This window comes from Aquila chrysaetos, chromosome 12 (assembly GCF_900496995.4).
Source record: "Aquila chrysaetos chrysaetos chromosome 12, bAquChr1.4, whole genome shotgun sequence".
Classification (NCBI taxonomy): Eukaryota; Metazoa; Chordata; class Aves; order Accipitriformes; family Accipitridae; genus Aquila; species Aquila chrysaetos.
Genome location: NC_044015.1, coordinates 7,188,658 through 7,202,168, shown reverse-complemented (window position 1 = coordinate 7,202,168; position 13,511 = coordinate 7,188,658). Strand labels below are relative to the sequence as shown.

Here is a 13,511-nt window from a genome sequence, read left to right as displayed (position 1 = left end):
GCAAAAACACCAGCTGAGCTACTGGTTCCAGTTTCTCTATACTTGGAAGATAGAGAAATGCCTTCTAGAGATGGACAGAAAGCATTGTAAGTCATCTTCCAGTGGTTTTAGCAGCTTGTGCCTGCAGTATCAGAGGACATGAAGATAGCATTGGCTGAGATGTATAGACTAGTGGTGCAGAATTTGAAAGTGTGAGATAATTCCTGGGCATCATCAATATTATGTCCAAGGTGTGTGTTAACTTGTTTCCCATTAGCTGCATGGAGGGGAAACAGTCCCCTGTGAGGAACATGTGTGTTGGTAATACCCTTCCCTTTTTTTAGTGCTTGAGGGTGGGCAGAACATTGCATTTGTTTAAGTCCTTTTGAAATCAGAGAGATGCAACTGCAGGTCCAGAAGCAGGCGAGCAGACAGCATCTGCTCTTACCCAGTGCTGTCTGCTAGGCTGATGGCCTTCTGCTGCTGCCCTGCTCTCTGCAGCCATAAAAACCCTGCTGTTCCAGAGTTGTCGTTGCCATGTTTTGGATACAGTGTTGGTGTTTGTCAAGAAGGTGCAATGTTTCCATTTTTCTAGAGGAAGAGCTTTCCTTTGGTTGATGCACAAGGATAAGGTATTTGGCAAATAGCTGTGTCACTTAAAAATTGGACATGGGGAGGGTGCCCACGCTTGGGTGTGAGAATACCTAGGAGGCTGGGGCAGGCAGACTTTCTTTTTGTGACAAACTGTACCAAAAAAGGGACTATAAAATGTTCTGTTCTCTCCTCAGTACCTATCAGATGTCTTGCAAAAGCATACTTTGCCAGTGGTCTGCACATGCTCCTCAGCTGATATTCAGGCAGCTTTCAGCACTATTGTCTCCAGGATACAGAGATAGTAAGTTCTCACCTTGCTTGTGTTGTTTGTTGAGTAGCAGGTCTAAAAGCTCCTCGGCTCCTGTGCCCCCCACGGAGTTTTCCATCCAATAGCTGAGAAATACTTCTCTCTTCCAATACTTCTCCCGTATCTACTCTCCTGAAGTCAAAGTTGTGTGGCTCCTCAGCTCTCACCAGCCCTGCGAAGTTGTTGCTTTTCTGCCATCTCTGTGGAGATACAAGTCTCCTTTCATTGACACCGGTGATTTTAAAAGATTGTGCTTTGGAGGCTGCCTCATAGGTCAGATCTAATAACCAGTAAAGCATGCAAAGCTGATAGGTGGGTTTTTAAATAGTTCTTGCTCCCCCCTTCAAGTAATTCCCAGACTAATTCCTCAATTCCTCAAGGCATTCCCTAGGTACCTACTGAGGGCTGTGGGTACCCGAGTATGTTCTCTGACACAGCAGTTAGTTGCAATAGATACATCCAAACCTACATAGCTGAGTCAAGGCCTTTAGATTATCAAAATGTGTGAAAGAAGTAGCAAGGAGACCAATTAAAATGCAACATTGCTCAGTACTTTCTTCTTAATAATGTTTTTAAGCTGCTGATAATCATTGTGATATTGCCTTGTGTATTGAATGAGCTCTCTTCTGCCGTGGTTGTTATTAACAATTTTTTTTTTTAACTTGTTCTGAAATAGCTGGTTGGAAGCACGATTATGAATATGTTTCCTCTTTTTCTGTCTAGCTGTAACTGCAATTCGCAGCCTCCAAACCCAATTAAAATTGCAGTGGCCGGAGCCCAGAATTACCTCAGTGCTGTATTGAGGCTCTTTGTAGAGCAGCTGTCTCACAAAACCCCAGACTGGCTCGGCTACATGAGATTTTTGATCATCCCTCTAGGTAAATAAGGAACAATTTTTCTTCATAGAAAGATGAACGTGTTAAATGTGATGTGTTCCCTCAGGAGAAGGCCTCCTGAAAGCTTTGGCTAGGCTGTTAAATGAGGCAAACATCATCCTGTCATAGTATTGTGTAATGCTTGTGTTGCTACTTATGCATGAGTGAACTTCATCTTTATGTTCTTGATGCCAAAGTCTGCTTGTAAACCTTTTGTTTGAAGCAAGGGATTGAGTACTTCCTCCCCATACAGGAAGGCTCTTATATGTCTTTTTATGATGGTACAATAAATGCATAGAATAATGTTCTGGAAGCCCTTTCCCTGGCTGAAATCTTAAATTCATTGGGCACCGTGTTTCCCAAAGCAATAACTGTTCTGGCCTCCCTGAGGCTGACACAGAAAATGTTTATGGAGGAGGGGGGGGAAATTTTTTAAAGGCTCTGAAACTGCTGAGAGTTTAAATTATTCAAATTACATGTATGCTTTGACCTTTCCTTTATGTGCTGTTCTGCTCGGGTTTTTACCTCAGTTTTCCAGCACCTTACCTCTGCCCTTCCAGCAGCTCAACAAGCCTGCCTGGCTGGAAAGTTACCCAGCTTGGTTTGCTTACGTTGGCGGGAAGTAGAGTGGACTGATAATAACGTTAGGGGTCTTGTTGTCAGAAGTGTGAGGAATGTTGTAGTGGCAAGGCCTGGGAAGTCAGGCAGTCACAGATGCATGTGGGCAGGGGCATCTGGGCAATGTTGGTGTTGTAAGGGTGTGATGCCAGAAGCTGGTCTAGTCCGAGGCTTGGCTTGTGTGAATGGGGCACTTAGGTGATGTAGGCAATGGAAAACTTGAAAAGCATTTTTTCTTGGTATTTTCTGGTCTAGGTTTGGGACCATCTGATGGCAGTTGCTGTAGGAGTCAGAAGCTGCTGCCCAGCACCATGAACAGTGGGGTTAGGCTGTCGACTCAGTGGTGGGATTTGCAGAAGTCAAATGAAAAAGGCAGAGGAAGAGAGCTGGATCCTTCTGTAAGGAAGGCATTTAGTTTCTGAAGTGGTTGGCAGGAAGAGGACACAGAGCCCTTTAGGGGGTAAAAACAAAAAAATTGTTTCTGGAAGGTTAAATGTGCTTTGAATGTAAGTGTGTGACTGAGGACTTTGGTCCTCACATGCTGACTGTCTCCTGGCCTCAGAAGAAGAGTTTTCTGTCCTGCAGTCTTTAATGATCTGAAAATATTCTCTCTTTGAAAGTGAAACAAAAGATTTAGCTAGTGTGTTTTAGGGTTGGTTTTTAATCTTAAAACTTTCTTTGGTAATTAAAAAAAACCAAGGAACTTTGATAATGGAACTGTTTCAGAACTATGAATGCTTTTTAAATGTATTTTAAATATAGAAACTTCTTTAACAGGGCCTTTCCCATAGAAGTCTGCAGTATTTGCTGATCATTTCAAGTGCTTATTTCTGGCCAGCTTTCTGGCAGTTCATTAAAGTGATTGAGGAGCAACCTCTTTTTTCTGACAATTGAAAAAGCACCAAAGACAAAATGGTGACCATGCCATAAATGTCTTAAAGAAAAAGACTTTCTGCTGTTAGCTGCACCTTTGAAGTAGGAATAGTGGAGTTTTTTCTAAGATGGTTTTACCTTCTTAGTCCACAACTACACGCTGCAGTGACAGAAGAGTCAACCTACAGTGGTTTGTTAACAATGAGAAAAGTTTAGTGTCTGTAAGCATCCGTTCTCAGAGATTCCATCCTACTTCATGCTTCTGTTTCTATGGCTGAAAGACTCCTTTGTCCAAACCAGTGTATAAACAACTGAAAAGGGGCAAATAAAATGGAAAAAAATGTTGGGAGTTATTTTGGCAGTTTGGGGGCTTTTAGCGTTTTATTTAGCTCCCATGGATAGAACTTCTTGGAAGACCTTGTGTTTAGTACTTGTTTCCAACTGCATCTGTCATGTGCGATTTGTTTTCCCAGCATGTGGGAAAGCTTCTCCAGTGCTTGGTGCAGAGCTGTTCCACGTGCACTCTTTCAAACTCCACTGCAAAAGAAATGAGGGGTCTGAAAGTAGCCATGATCAGGAGGGTCCAGGAAAGAACTTAGGCCCCCTATCTCTAATGACACTGAGGGGAGCTCGGAGAGACCTTCTGCTTGAACCTTTCCTGGAAGTCTGGAAATTAGCACTGGTTTGGAGGACTGAGAAAAGACAGTGGGGGTTTTTTTCCACCATGAGCTTTACTGGAGGGTGCTGAGTATAGTTAAGCAACTGGGGTCTTCTTGGAAGGAGTTGTCAGGTTACCAGTTACCAGCTGATGACTCAACTGTTGCAGTCTCTGGAAGTGTGGCTTGATGTAAGAAGTTGGTATGCAGGAAGGATAAAAATAAGCTGATTAGGAGGAACTCTGAGGCCACTTCATGACTGATTGTAAATGTACAGGACTCATGCTGAGCATGACAGAAATGTGGTGACTGGAAAGTGCAATCCTGGCACACCTTTTCTCCTGTGTTGAAAGACTGGAGAGGTAGTTGCAAGAGTGGGTTGTCTGGTATGGGGACACATGTGGCCTAAAATGAAGGTGGCAAATTTTTATTGCCTCCCAGGGCAATAAAAGTTAGTCACTTAAATGCCTTCCCTCTCCTGCTCAGTATAAGCATGAAGTCAGATCTCCATCCAGGGCTGCAAGCTTGGAGGCTGGACACACAAAATTTCTGCAAGGAGGTCTTTCCATGCTCACAGAGGAGCCATAAGGCTTAGCTAGAGCAAGCGGGTACCTGATGCTTATGCCAACATTCACTGGGGACTGTAATCCTTGGACTCTAAATTCTGTCTTTAATTACAGCCTATTTATTGAACTTGTAGCCCTTCTCCACTGATTAAACAAGCCTCCCTGGGTTATTTTTCCTGGTTGGGGACAATTGCCTCTTCTCAGTATTGCAAAACGGCCGTGGTGTGCAAGTGGTATTTGGAGGAAGGGGTCCGACTCCTCTTGGCAGAGGTGACCTGGCCACAACACACACAGTGCTGCCTGTGGGCAGGAAGGGCTGCTGGGAAAGCTGGTTGCAAAACTGAGAGACTGAGATGGAGAGCTGTAGGGCCTCTGTGTCTTCCAAATCATTTATTTCCTCAGCAGTTTCCCAGTCCTGCTTTCTTTGGCCTCTTTAAATTTAATTTGGCAGGGGGGAAAGGGGGAGGTGTCACTGAAAGATATCAGTGGTGTTGAAGCAGTCTCTCTGCTGGGAAGTCTATTTGCATGCTCTTGTAGAGATAAGCCGGACTAAATTACTTGGTTATAATTGAAGAAATTTATTTCTGGGGTGTCTAGTGTAGTTCTGATTTTGGCATTTAGTTCCTTACAGGTGAAAAACACACTTGTGTTCAGTTCTGGGAAGAACAACTGTCATGTTTTCCTTTCTTTCTTAGGCTCTCATCCAGTGGCCAAGTATCTGGGGTCTGTAGATTATAGATACAACAACTTCTTCCAAGATCTAGCCTGGAGGGATCTGTTCAACAAACTTGAAGCACAGACCACTGGTAAGACCATGTGTCTGTGTCTGGCCTGTGTGGGATGAAAGGCTTGAATGAATAATTTTAGCAAAGGTCAAGTAAATAAAAGAGGAAGCAGACAAATGTTTTTGTTCCTCTTTTCTCCTCACTCCACCACATTCCCTTTTCAGATGCTGACCTTTGTGTGTCCTCCACGTGGTGGTTTGCAAACAGTTGTTGGCTCCCAGAGGCACTAGCTGCCTCTGAGTCATGCTGTTTTTACCTAGCTCTCAACTTTGTTCTTTGATGTGGAGGTCTCACTACCAAGTTTAGTACATTGCTTTCTTTGGACCTTCAGAAGCTGTCCAGCCTAAAAAATTTGGAAAACTGGAAACTCTGGGAAGATCAACTTCTATTAGTTTTGCGTGAAAACGACCTTGACGTTTCTGAAGTCTGCTGGCAGGATCTTTCTCATTAAAAAGGAATTTTGTTCTTCACCAGTGTTGTAACATGTGGGAGCTGCCCTAGGTTAGGTCTAGAAGTTCCTGATCTGAGTCTGTTCTAGGCCAGGATAAAGCCCTACTGTGTGTTAAAGTACTAATTTGCTTAAAATATTAATGCTTACAGTTTTTCCATCCGTTCCTTCAAGAACGGAAAGAAACAGGAGAAAGGAGGACTTGCATCTGACATTCAGGGCTACGCGAAGGTTTGAGACTTGACTGAAGAGTGATGCTCTCATGGCAGCATATTCCATACAGAAATTTCACTAGAAGGAAAAAGCTTTGGAGTTTTTGAAGCGCCATGAGGGCGGAGAGGTTACAGTGTGGTTCTCCTGTTGGAATTGCAGAGTGCCTGAGGCTCCCAAGATGCTCCTGGAAGTCCTTTAGCCATGAGAGGAGGAGAGAGCGACCTCTTCACAGGTGATTGTTCAGAGCCTTTTCCAGCAGATGGGAACCTGGCTGGACAAGGCCCTGGGCAGCCTGTTCTGAAGGTGAAGTTAGCCCTGCTTGGAGCAAGAGGCTGGACTAGAGATCTCCTAGTGTGCCACCCAACCTACACTTTTCCTTGATTCTAAGCTTGTGGAAGAACAGATGACTGGAACTGGTTTCTTTTAATTCCTTGCTGCACTTGAAATGCAGACAAATGTCAATACAGACTTGATTTTTGTGTCTGGGTTAGGAATACTTCATTAGCTATAGAAATCCAGCTCGAGAGCTGTATCTGTTCTTTAGTTGGTTGTATGCTGCAGCCCTTAGTTATTTGCCTGCATGCTATGAGGTAAATGCAACCTCATTTTTGTGCAGTCCAGACCTTGCAGATTCTCCATTTTCATCTGTGCAGTGAGAAGAATGGCCTAAGAAGATCTGGCAAAGAATCATAGCTCTTCACAGTTCACTGTTCAGATACAAAGAGTCTGGGTTAAAATGCCCATCAAGGTATGGAAGTGCCTGGTGAAGGTCACTTATGTTCCCTTAATCTCACAGTTGAGGCTCTTTGCTTGAAAGCAAAGAAATATGGAAGACATTTAGGAAATGTCTTCCTGTCAACTTGGATCAAACACAGTCTCACAGATCTGAAGCATACTTGCTGCTACACATGTGATCTTTGTTCTCTTCCTACCCTTGCGTGGCTCTCGGTCTTTTCAGTTAACTCAGCAAGGCCATGAGTTCATTAGGAAATCAGGTAACTCAAATGCTGGTGTGAGCAGAGCAGCTTGCCAAGGCCCTTGGAGAGATTGCTAGGCACTTTCTTCAGCAGATACCATCAGTCAAGGTGTAAAAAAGTCTAAAGCTGACTCCGGACAGGTACACATTTTCAAAGAAAAGCATTTTAACAAATGTAAAATAACCATAATACTTCAGTCAATAATGCTGTGTACAGATGTCTGTGTATCTAGTGTGCCTTCCTAATGTTTTTACCTTGGTGCTCTTGTAGGATGTTTGCTTTTGGTCAGGCAGCTTTACAATTCTCTGGGATAGGCTGCAGAGCTTCCTTTGGAAGATGCAGTTCAATTGCAGCTGGCTGGGTATGGTTACCATTAGCTGCTTGGCTGAGAAAATGGAGGACAGTGCTGGTGATGGTCTGAGAAGTCACTTAAATTATTTTCTCTCTTTGTTCTATTGCAGTTCCAGAAACACCTGATGTTGTCTCCAGGATAACGCAGTATATAGCAGGGGCAAACTGTGCACACCAGTTGCCCATTGCTGAAGCAATGCTGACATACAAGCAGAAAAGGTATGTCACTAATGTAATACTGACTTTCCAGAGTGTGCATCAGGTTGAAAGCGAAGTGCTTTTCTCATCTCGTGTGCCAGCAGTCTTAAAATCACTCCAAGTTGTAAACACCTTCGGAGCCTTACAGTAGCCTGCAGCTAGTGATGTGTCCCACTTAGATAACTGTGAATCTCAACAGTGTGGTTACTTTAAGTGCAGGGATTTCTTTGAAGATCTGAGAGGTTTGGGGAAGTGGGGACTAGGCAGGGTGGGAAATGGACAGATTATATCTGTTTAGGTTCTGGAGACCTCTTACCACAGAGACGTCTCCTTTACCACGGAGACCTTAGGTGTGTAAGACTGGACTGAGGCAGTCCCCCTCAAAGTATATTCCATAAGACCTGGCCTTTTTACATTGGTATTGAGGGAACTGAAACCCTTTCTTTTTGGAGTGTAAATAGCAGAGCTTCTCGCAGGAGAGACAAAAATCCTTGTTGATTGGCAGTTGGAGGCTACCAGGACTCCTACTGGGGAGGGCTGACATTCACCAGGTTTTATTTCAACTTCTCTTAAGGGATAAGCATCCTGTAGGAGGGAGGATTGGGGTCTGAAAACAAGATTCAGAAGTATGTAAAGCCTCACGTGTCTGTGGTCCAGGAAGAAGAGTAACTGTCACTGAAAGGTAGAGATGCACTGTTTCTGAGGCACAGAGGAGAATAATAGACTCCAACTCACACCCCAATAATTCCTGAGAGCAGGACAAACACTCAGCTCATGTAATTTTTCTCGATTAGGGACTAGCACTCTCCTATGAGGCATGGATGATGTTAATTACTACCCTTCCCATGTTATATCTGATCTTTCATTTTTGGTCCATTAACATCCCTCATTGGTGCCTCCTTTGCTTAAGAACTGGGAGGGATTAAAGGTGTGGGTGGAGTCACTTTTTTTCCCCTCTTTCTGGAAATGCTTATTGTATATTGCTCTTCCATTCCTGTGTCTACTCTATGTTACTTTTGCAGAAATGATTCAGTAAAATTTAGCCCATTCCTCATGCATTCCTAGGGAAAATATTTCCAGACTGACTAGTCCATTAAAAAGACTACACTCATTTTGTGTATTTGTGAAATTCTGTAATGTTAACCTGACAAAGGTGAAGTTTGGAGAGCCACACAGTACTCGAAACTCTTTGCTTCAATCTAGTTTTGGTGTGAAGACTTACATTAGTTACCACTACGGAGTTCAGACACCCTTAGTGCAGTGTGAACTCCTTCTGATGGCTGCCTTGTTATTTCTCTGCACCCTGTGGTTGCTGGGTTCTGCACTGGTCTCCGCTACCTTCTTCATTCTGTTACAGGTTAATTTTTGTTATTAACACACATTTAATCATTTTGAGTTTCTCATGTGCCCAGAAAGATCAGTTTGGTACTTTGTTGAAAAATATCTGAAATGTACTTCAGCAACACATGCACTTAGCCCTCCCAGCAGTGTGCACGGCCGCTTTACCAAGCTGGTCTGATCCATTTGGATTTTAGACCCTTTGGACTTGGTGGTGCCATGCCTGAAGCTGTTGATAGGTTTAAATCAGGCTCAAGCCCTGCAGAAGGTTACTTGGAAGAGAGAGCGCTGAGATTTTTAGTCAGACTCGTGGCATAGCCTGCAGTCTCTTCGTATCTCTGTTGTGTCCACTTTAAAATAACTTCTACTTTCAGCTAAGCACCCCATGAGCAAACTGGAGAGTGAGTGAGAGGAACAAGCTCTCCCATGGAGTGATGGGCAGTTATCTCCCCGTGTGGCTTGCTTTAGAAATGCAGCTCTCTGTCATTTTCAGCAGCTTAGGAAGGATATTGTGAAAAACAACACAGAAATTGTTTCCATTAGCACTATGTAAATGAATGCATCACTTTGTTGTAAGTATAATAACATATTTATCTTTTTCTTTGGTTGCTTTCTGAAAAGGAAAAAGAGCTTTCATTTTGATTTTACCATAAGGTATCGGTTCCTTTTAGGTTCCCTATCCCATCTCCTATATCTTTTCCCCCATGAGTTGGTCTTTTGTGCCTTGTTTAACAGTTCCTGCAGGTCTGGGATGCACAGTTTGTGCTTTAGGTTAAATTCTGCTTGCTGCTTTGAAACTATGGCATCTGCTGGCAGAACGCATTGTTGAAAATGACTGCTCTGCCTTTGGACCACACATACGAGTTCCCAGGATGTGGATTGAATGGGAATGAGGTTATTAAGAGTAGCTTTGAGCAGTAAAACATGGAGAAGGTAGGGTTTTTTCTTCCCTTCTTCCTAGACACCAGAGGATACAGTATAGCTCCAAAAGGATCACCAATGAGCAAAGGCTTTTCAGTTCCCATCTGTTGGAACTGGAGTGCTGTAGGTGGCACTCAGTGGCTCAGGTTGGGGTTCAGCTGTGCAGTATCCAAGTGCAGACCGCCAAATCTTCTCCCTGTAATCAAAAAACTGAGGACTAGCCTCTTACTGGCAGGCTATCGCAAATGCATGGGACTTCACTGAGCTTAAGAAAGAGGAGACAGATGTATGCTAGCAGTGGAGTTGTGCTCTCTGAGCTGCCTCTAAGACCCCCTTGCTCTGCAGGGTCCCCTGCTTCGAATCATATGGTTACTGGACATTGTTTATTTTGTCCTCAGTTCACAAAGTTACTGCAACAACATGTCCCTTGAGGCCAGAGGTGAATGGCTTCTCCAAGGCCAGATTTCAAGGCAGTGGTCCGTGTAGAAACAGCAGCACTACCTGCAAACTCATTGCAAGACAAATCTCCCAGTATCCTAGCATTTGTTCTGTTAAACAAGCTCTAGTGGTCCAAGGAAAGCCAAGCCAGCCTTTAGGACGTAGCTGTATGTGATGAGCTGCTTTATAACTTTATTGCCAGCTATGCCTATTTTGACTTACCTCCGCTCTCCTTCCTGTCCCCTTGTTCTGTTTGTCATGGCGAAAGGTTGGCGCATGTACTGCCTGTGATGGACTGCAATGGTGCGAAAGCTTTGTCCCATTCTTTTGGAGCATCTGCTGACCTTGCCTGAAATCAAGGGGGCTGGCAATAAGGAAGGGGTTCAGGAAGGAAATGAATTGCCATTTCAGCTCCTCTGCGTTACACTGGGTGACTGACTTTGTCTGTGAGCACTGGGAGAATTACTGGTTACTGAATTGTCAAGAAACACTGCAGTCCAGGCAACAACTGGGGAGCTAAGACCATGGAGGCTGAGGTGGGCCTCTCACTAGGAGGGGTGTATCATCAACATTGATATTTCTCTGCATTGCTTTCTTGAATGAAACCTTGTGGTATTTGGGATCTGAGACTCAACGGACAATCATTCCCAGTGTAGCTGGATTGCTGATCAGTTCTGTGAACCTGTGCTGGTGTCACCCACTGTAATTCAGTGTCCAGCACAGCTCCTGCCATGTGGTGTCTGGATAGCCCTCACACAAATCTGGGGAGCACCTTGACTTTTGGAAATAAAAGCATTGCTTGCTTGTCAGGGTGAGGGCTGGGTAATTTCCCACCTGGTTACACGTTTACCAAAACCTCTTCACTCTTGTGAGTTGTAGAGCACTTCCCCAACTCTTGCTCCATGGACCGCAAGTGCCTTGGGTTGGAGGGTTCCTGGGCAATAGGAAGCAGGGATAACGCTGGTTTCTGCCTGCTGCATGTCTCTGAGGCTCTGCAGGGCAGTGGCTAGGCAGAGTCCAGATCACTTCTCCAAGTGCTGCTTCTAAAACACACCCTGCAGCGGTTGCTGAACATGAACACACTGGTGAAGATGGACCCGGTCCCTCCGCTGGCTCAGCAGTGCCCATGTTATCTGGCTGGTTGCTGCATGAACCTCCTTGGGCAGCTGGTGGAAATGGAACAGGAGTTTACTTGTGCCCCTTTCCTGGCAGAGCAGTGCAGCAGAGGAGAGTAAAGGCTCAAGAAATGCTCGATGTCCTGTTGAGTACGTCTAGCCTGCTGTAGGAACATGAAGGCTGCTGGACAGGAGTTTCATGGGGAAGCAGAGAGACGACTCATCTGATGTGTCATGGAGACCTGGAGTTACTTTGTCCCTTTGTTTGGTTTGACCACTGGAGACTTGGTGGAACAGGGACAGTGAGCCAGCACACAGCTACAGTTTCCCAGTGGGAAGGACAGATGCTTCGTACCAAAGATGAACCTTGGAGATCTATTGGTAGTGCCTGGCCTGAAATGGCTTAGAGGTCTGCTAGTCCTCTGGTGATAAAAGTCCTCTCTTTCCTGCTGCCCCCCTGCAGGACTTGCCTGGAATAAAGGTAGTACCTGAGACCTTCCTGCTAGGAAATCACAGGTGTTTGGCTTCATTTGAATCTGGTTTGGGTTGCTGAAATTTTAAATGAAATCTTACTTAAAGGCTCATAACTGGCATAACTGCGCTAAGTGATTATTCAGTCCTGCTTACTGTAATATCGGAGTGCTTTGCAGCTTAGTTTGTACTTTGCCCCAGAAGGGAGATTATTCCTCCCCTTTGTCAGGTGGGTGACTCCTGGTGATGTGGTGGCTTCTCCTTTCTAAGAGTCCTAAAACATGTAAATCTGGCTATATGTCTTTGTTCAATCTGAATTAATTTCTTGAGCTAGGGAGGGAGCCTGCAAGTCCATTTCTGGACAGTTCACCTTTGAAGGACTGAACTGCAGGTGGATGGATTTTGCCCAAGCAAAAATGGTAATTAGACAACTCCCCATTCAAGATAAAGATTTTCTTTCTAGCCTCTCTGCATAGGTCTGGTTTTTGTTTTCCCCCAGAATTTGGGTTTTTTTGTTTTCCCCAGAATTACAGAGGTGAAGTATCAATAACACTGTTAAAAATCACAAACCAGGGTCAGGTCTGGCTTTAAATTATAGCTGAGATACCAGGGCCTTCAGAAGCCCTATGGATAAAACCAATACCTTGGACATCGCTATGGGGGTTAAAACCTCTGCAGCCTGGGAATCTGTGCAGCCTAGGTAATAAAGGGGAGCTGCCTTTCCAGGGACAGGGGATATTGTAGTTGCAGGGCTGTGGTAGGAGGAATAGAAGAGACAGTTACCAAGGTGAAAGGATTCTGGATTAATATTTGGCATCCTGAAGGATAAGAATCAGGAAAGAGCATGAAAGAGGAAGTGGAGAACAAGCATGGTCATCTCGTCTTTCCTTTCATCCCCATGAAGAGCAACTGTTTTGATAAGCTGCATTTTCAGAGGCACATGTGCAATATCAGAGTTCCCAAGAGGATGTGTGACAGGACTAGACTAGCCGAGCTGAAATTCAGCTGGATTGCTTCAGGAACAGTCTGTACATCATTGTGAGCTGTGATAAATGGTGACTGAAGCAAATGATTTATTTCAGAATTGCCCCTGAGCTTTCCTCAGTGGGAGTATGAGCTCCCAGAGGGAGCAAGAATGAGTTTTTTGCTGGAAGTGGGCATGGTTTGATTTTTTTGAGAGCTTGGAGCAAAGCCGTCCAGTAGCTGAGAGGTGACTAGGCGACTGTTGTGCTTCCCTCACTTGGTCAGCAGGACTCGCTTCTGCCTGCTTCTCAGCCCATGGAGCTGAAGAAATGAGAAGAAAGCTGAGCCTCTGTTCTGTGCTTCTCCCAACAGCTCTGTGGGTTTCTCATTTCCCTTTACAAAGCTGGAGCTGGAAATGTCATGTTCATAGGAGACTTATTTGCTGGGGGCCCTCCAGCTGTGTTTGGAAAGCTGTGACCTTTCTGGCTTCCAACACAGAATCAGGGACTTGGTCATTTTGTCACGTGCTTTGGGGGAAGAATGAAGGTGCAGTGCCTGGGGTTGTGAGGTAGGAAGGGAGCAAAGCCCCTGGCTTTGCCTTAGAGATGAGTTAGCAGAGCTGAGCCAAAGCACGAGGCTATTTGCAAAAGCAGACTCTGCTTTGGACCAAGAGGGAGCTCTGGCTGAGTTGTGTTCGCTGCAGTTCTGTGCCATTGTTTCCATAGGGCTTAGAGGAAACCGTCCAGCCCACGCTAATCACACAGTGGTTGGCAACCTTTGTGCGTTTGGCGCATTTCTGATCTGTGCTGGAAACAGCACAGAAAT

The 13,511-nt window shown here is 44.8% G+C and overlaps 1 protein-coding gene across 11 annotated transcripts in view; it reads left to right on the top strand.

Annotated features, from left to right (window-relative positions):
- Positions 1 to 13,511, top strand: part of PACS2 (phosphofurin acidic cluster sorting protein 2) — an 84,568-nt gene that overhangs the window by 52,450 nt on the left and 18,607 nt on the right. For 7 of the 11 annotated variants that reach the window (XM_030032409.1, XM_030032408.1, XM_030032407.1 and 4 more), the window contains exons 15-19: positions 768 to 874; positions 1,604 to 1,758; positions 5,164 to 5,274; positions 7,353 to 7,461; positions 9,400 to 9,432. In XM_030032409.1, the coding sequence (XP_029888269.1) occupies positions 768 to 874; positions 1,604 to 1,758; positions 5,164 to 5,274; positions 7,353 to 7,461; positions 9,400 to 9,432 (515 nt within the window). The remainder of the gene's footprint in view (positions 1 to 767; positions 875 to 1,603; positions 1,759 to 5,163; positions 5,275 to 7,352; positions 7,462 to 9,399; positions 9,433 to 13,511) is intronic. The other 4 variants (XM_030032414.1, XM_030032412.1, XM_030032411.1 and 1 more) reach the window with 1 other exon arrangement.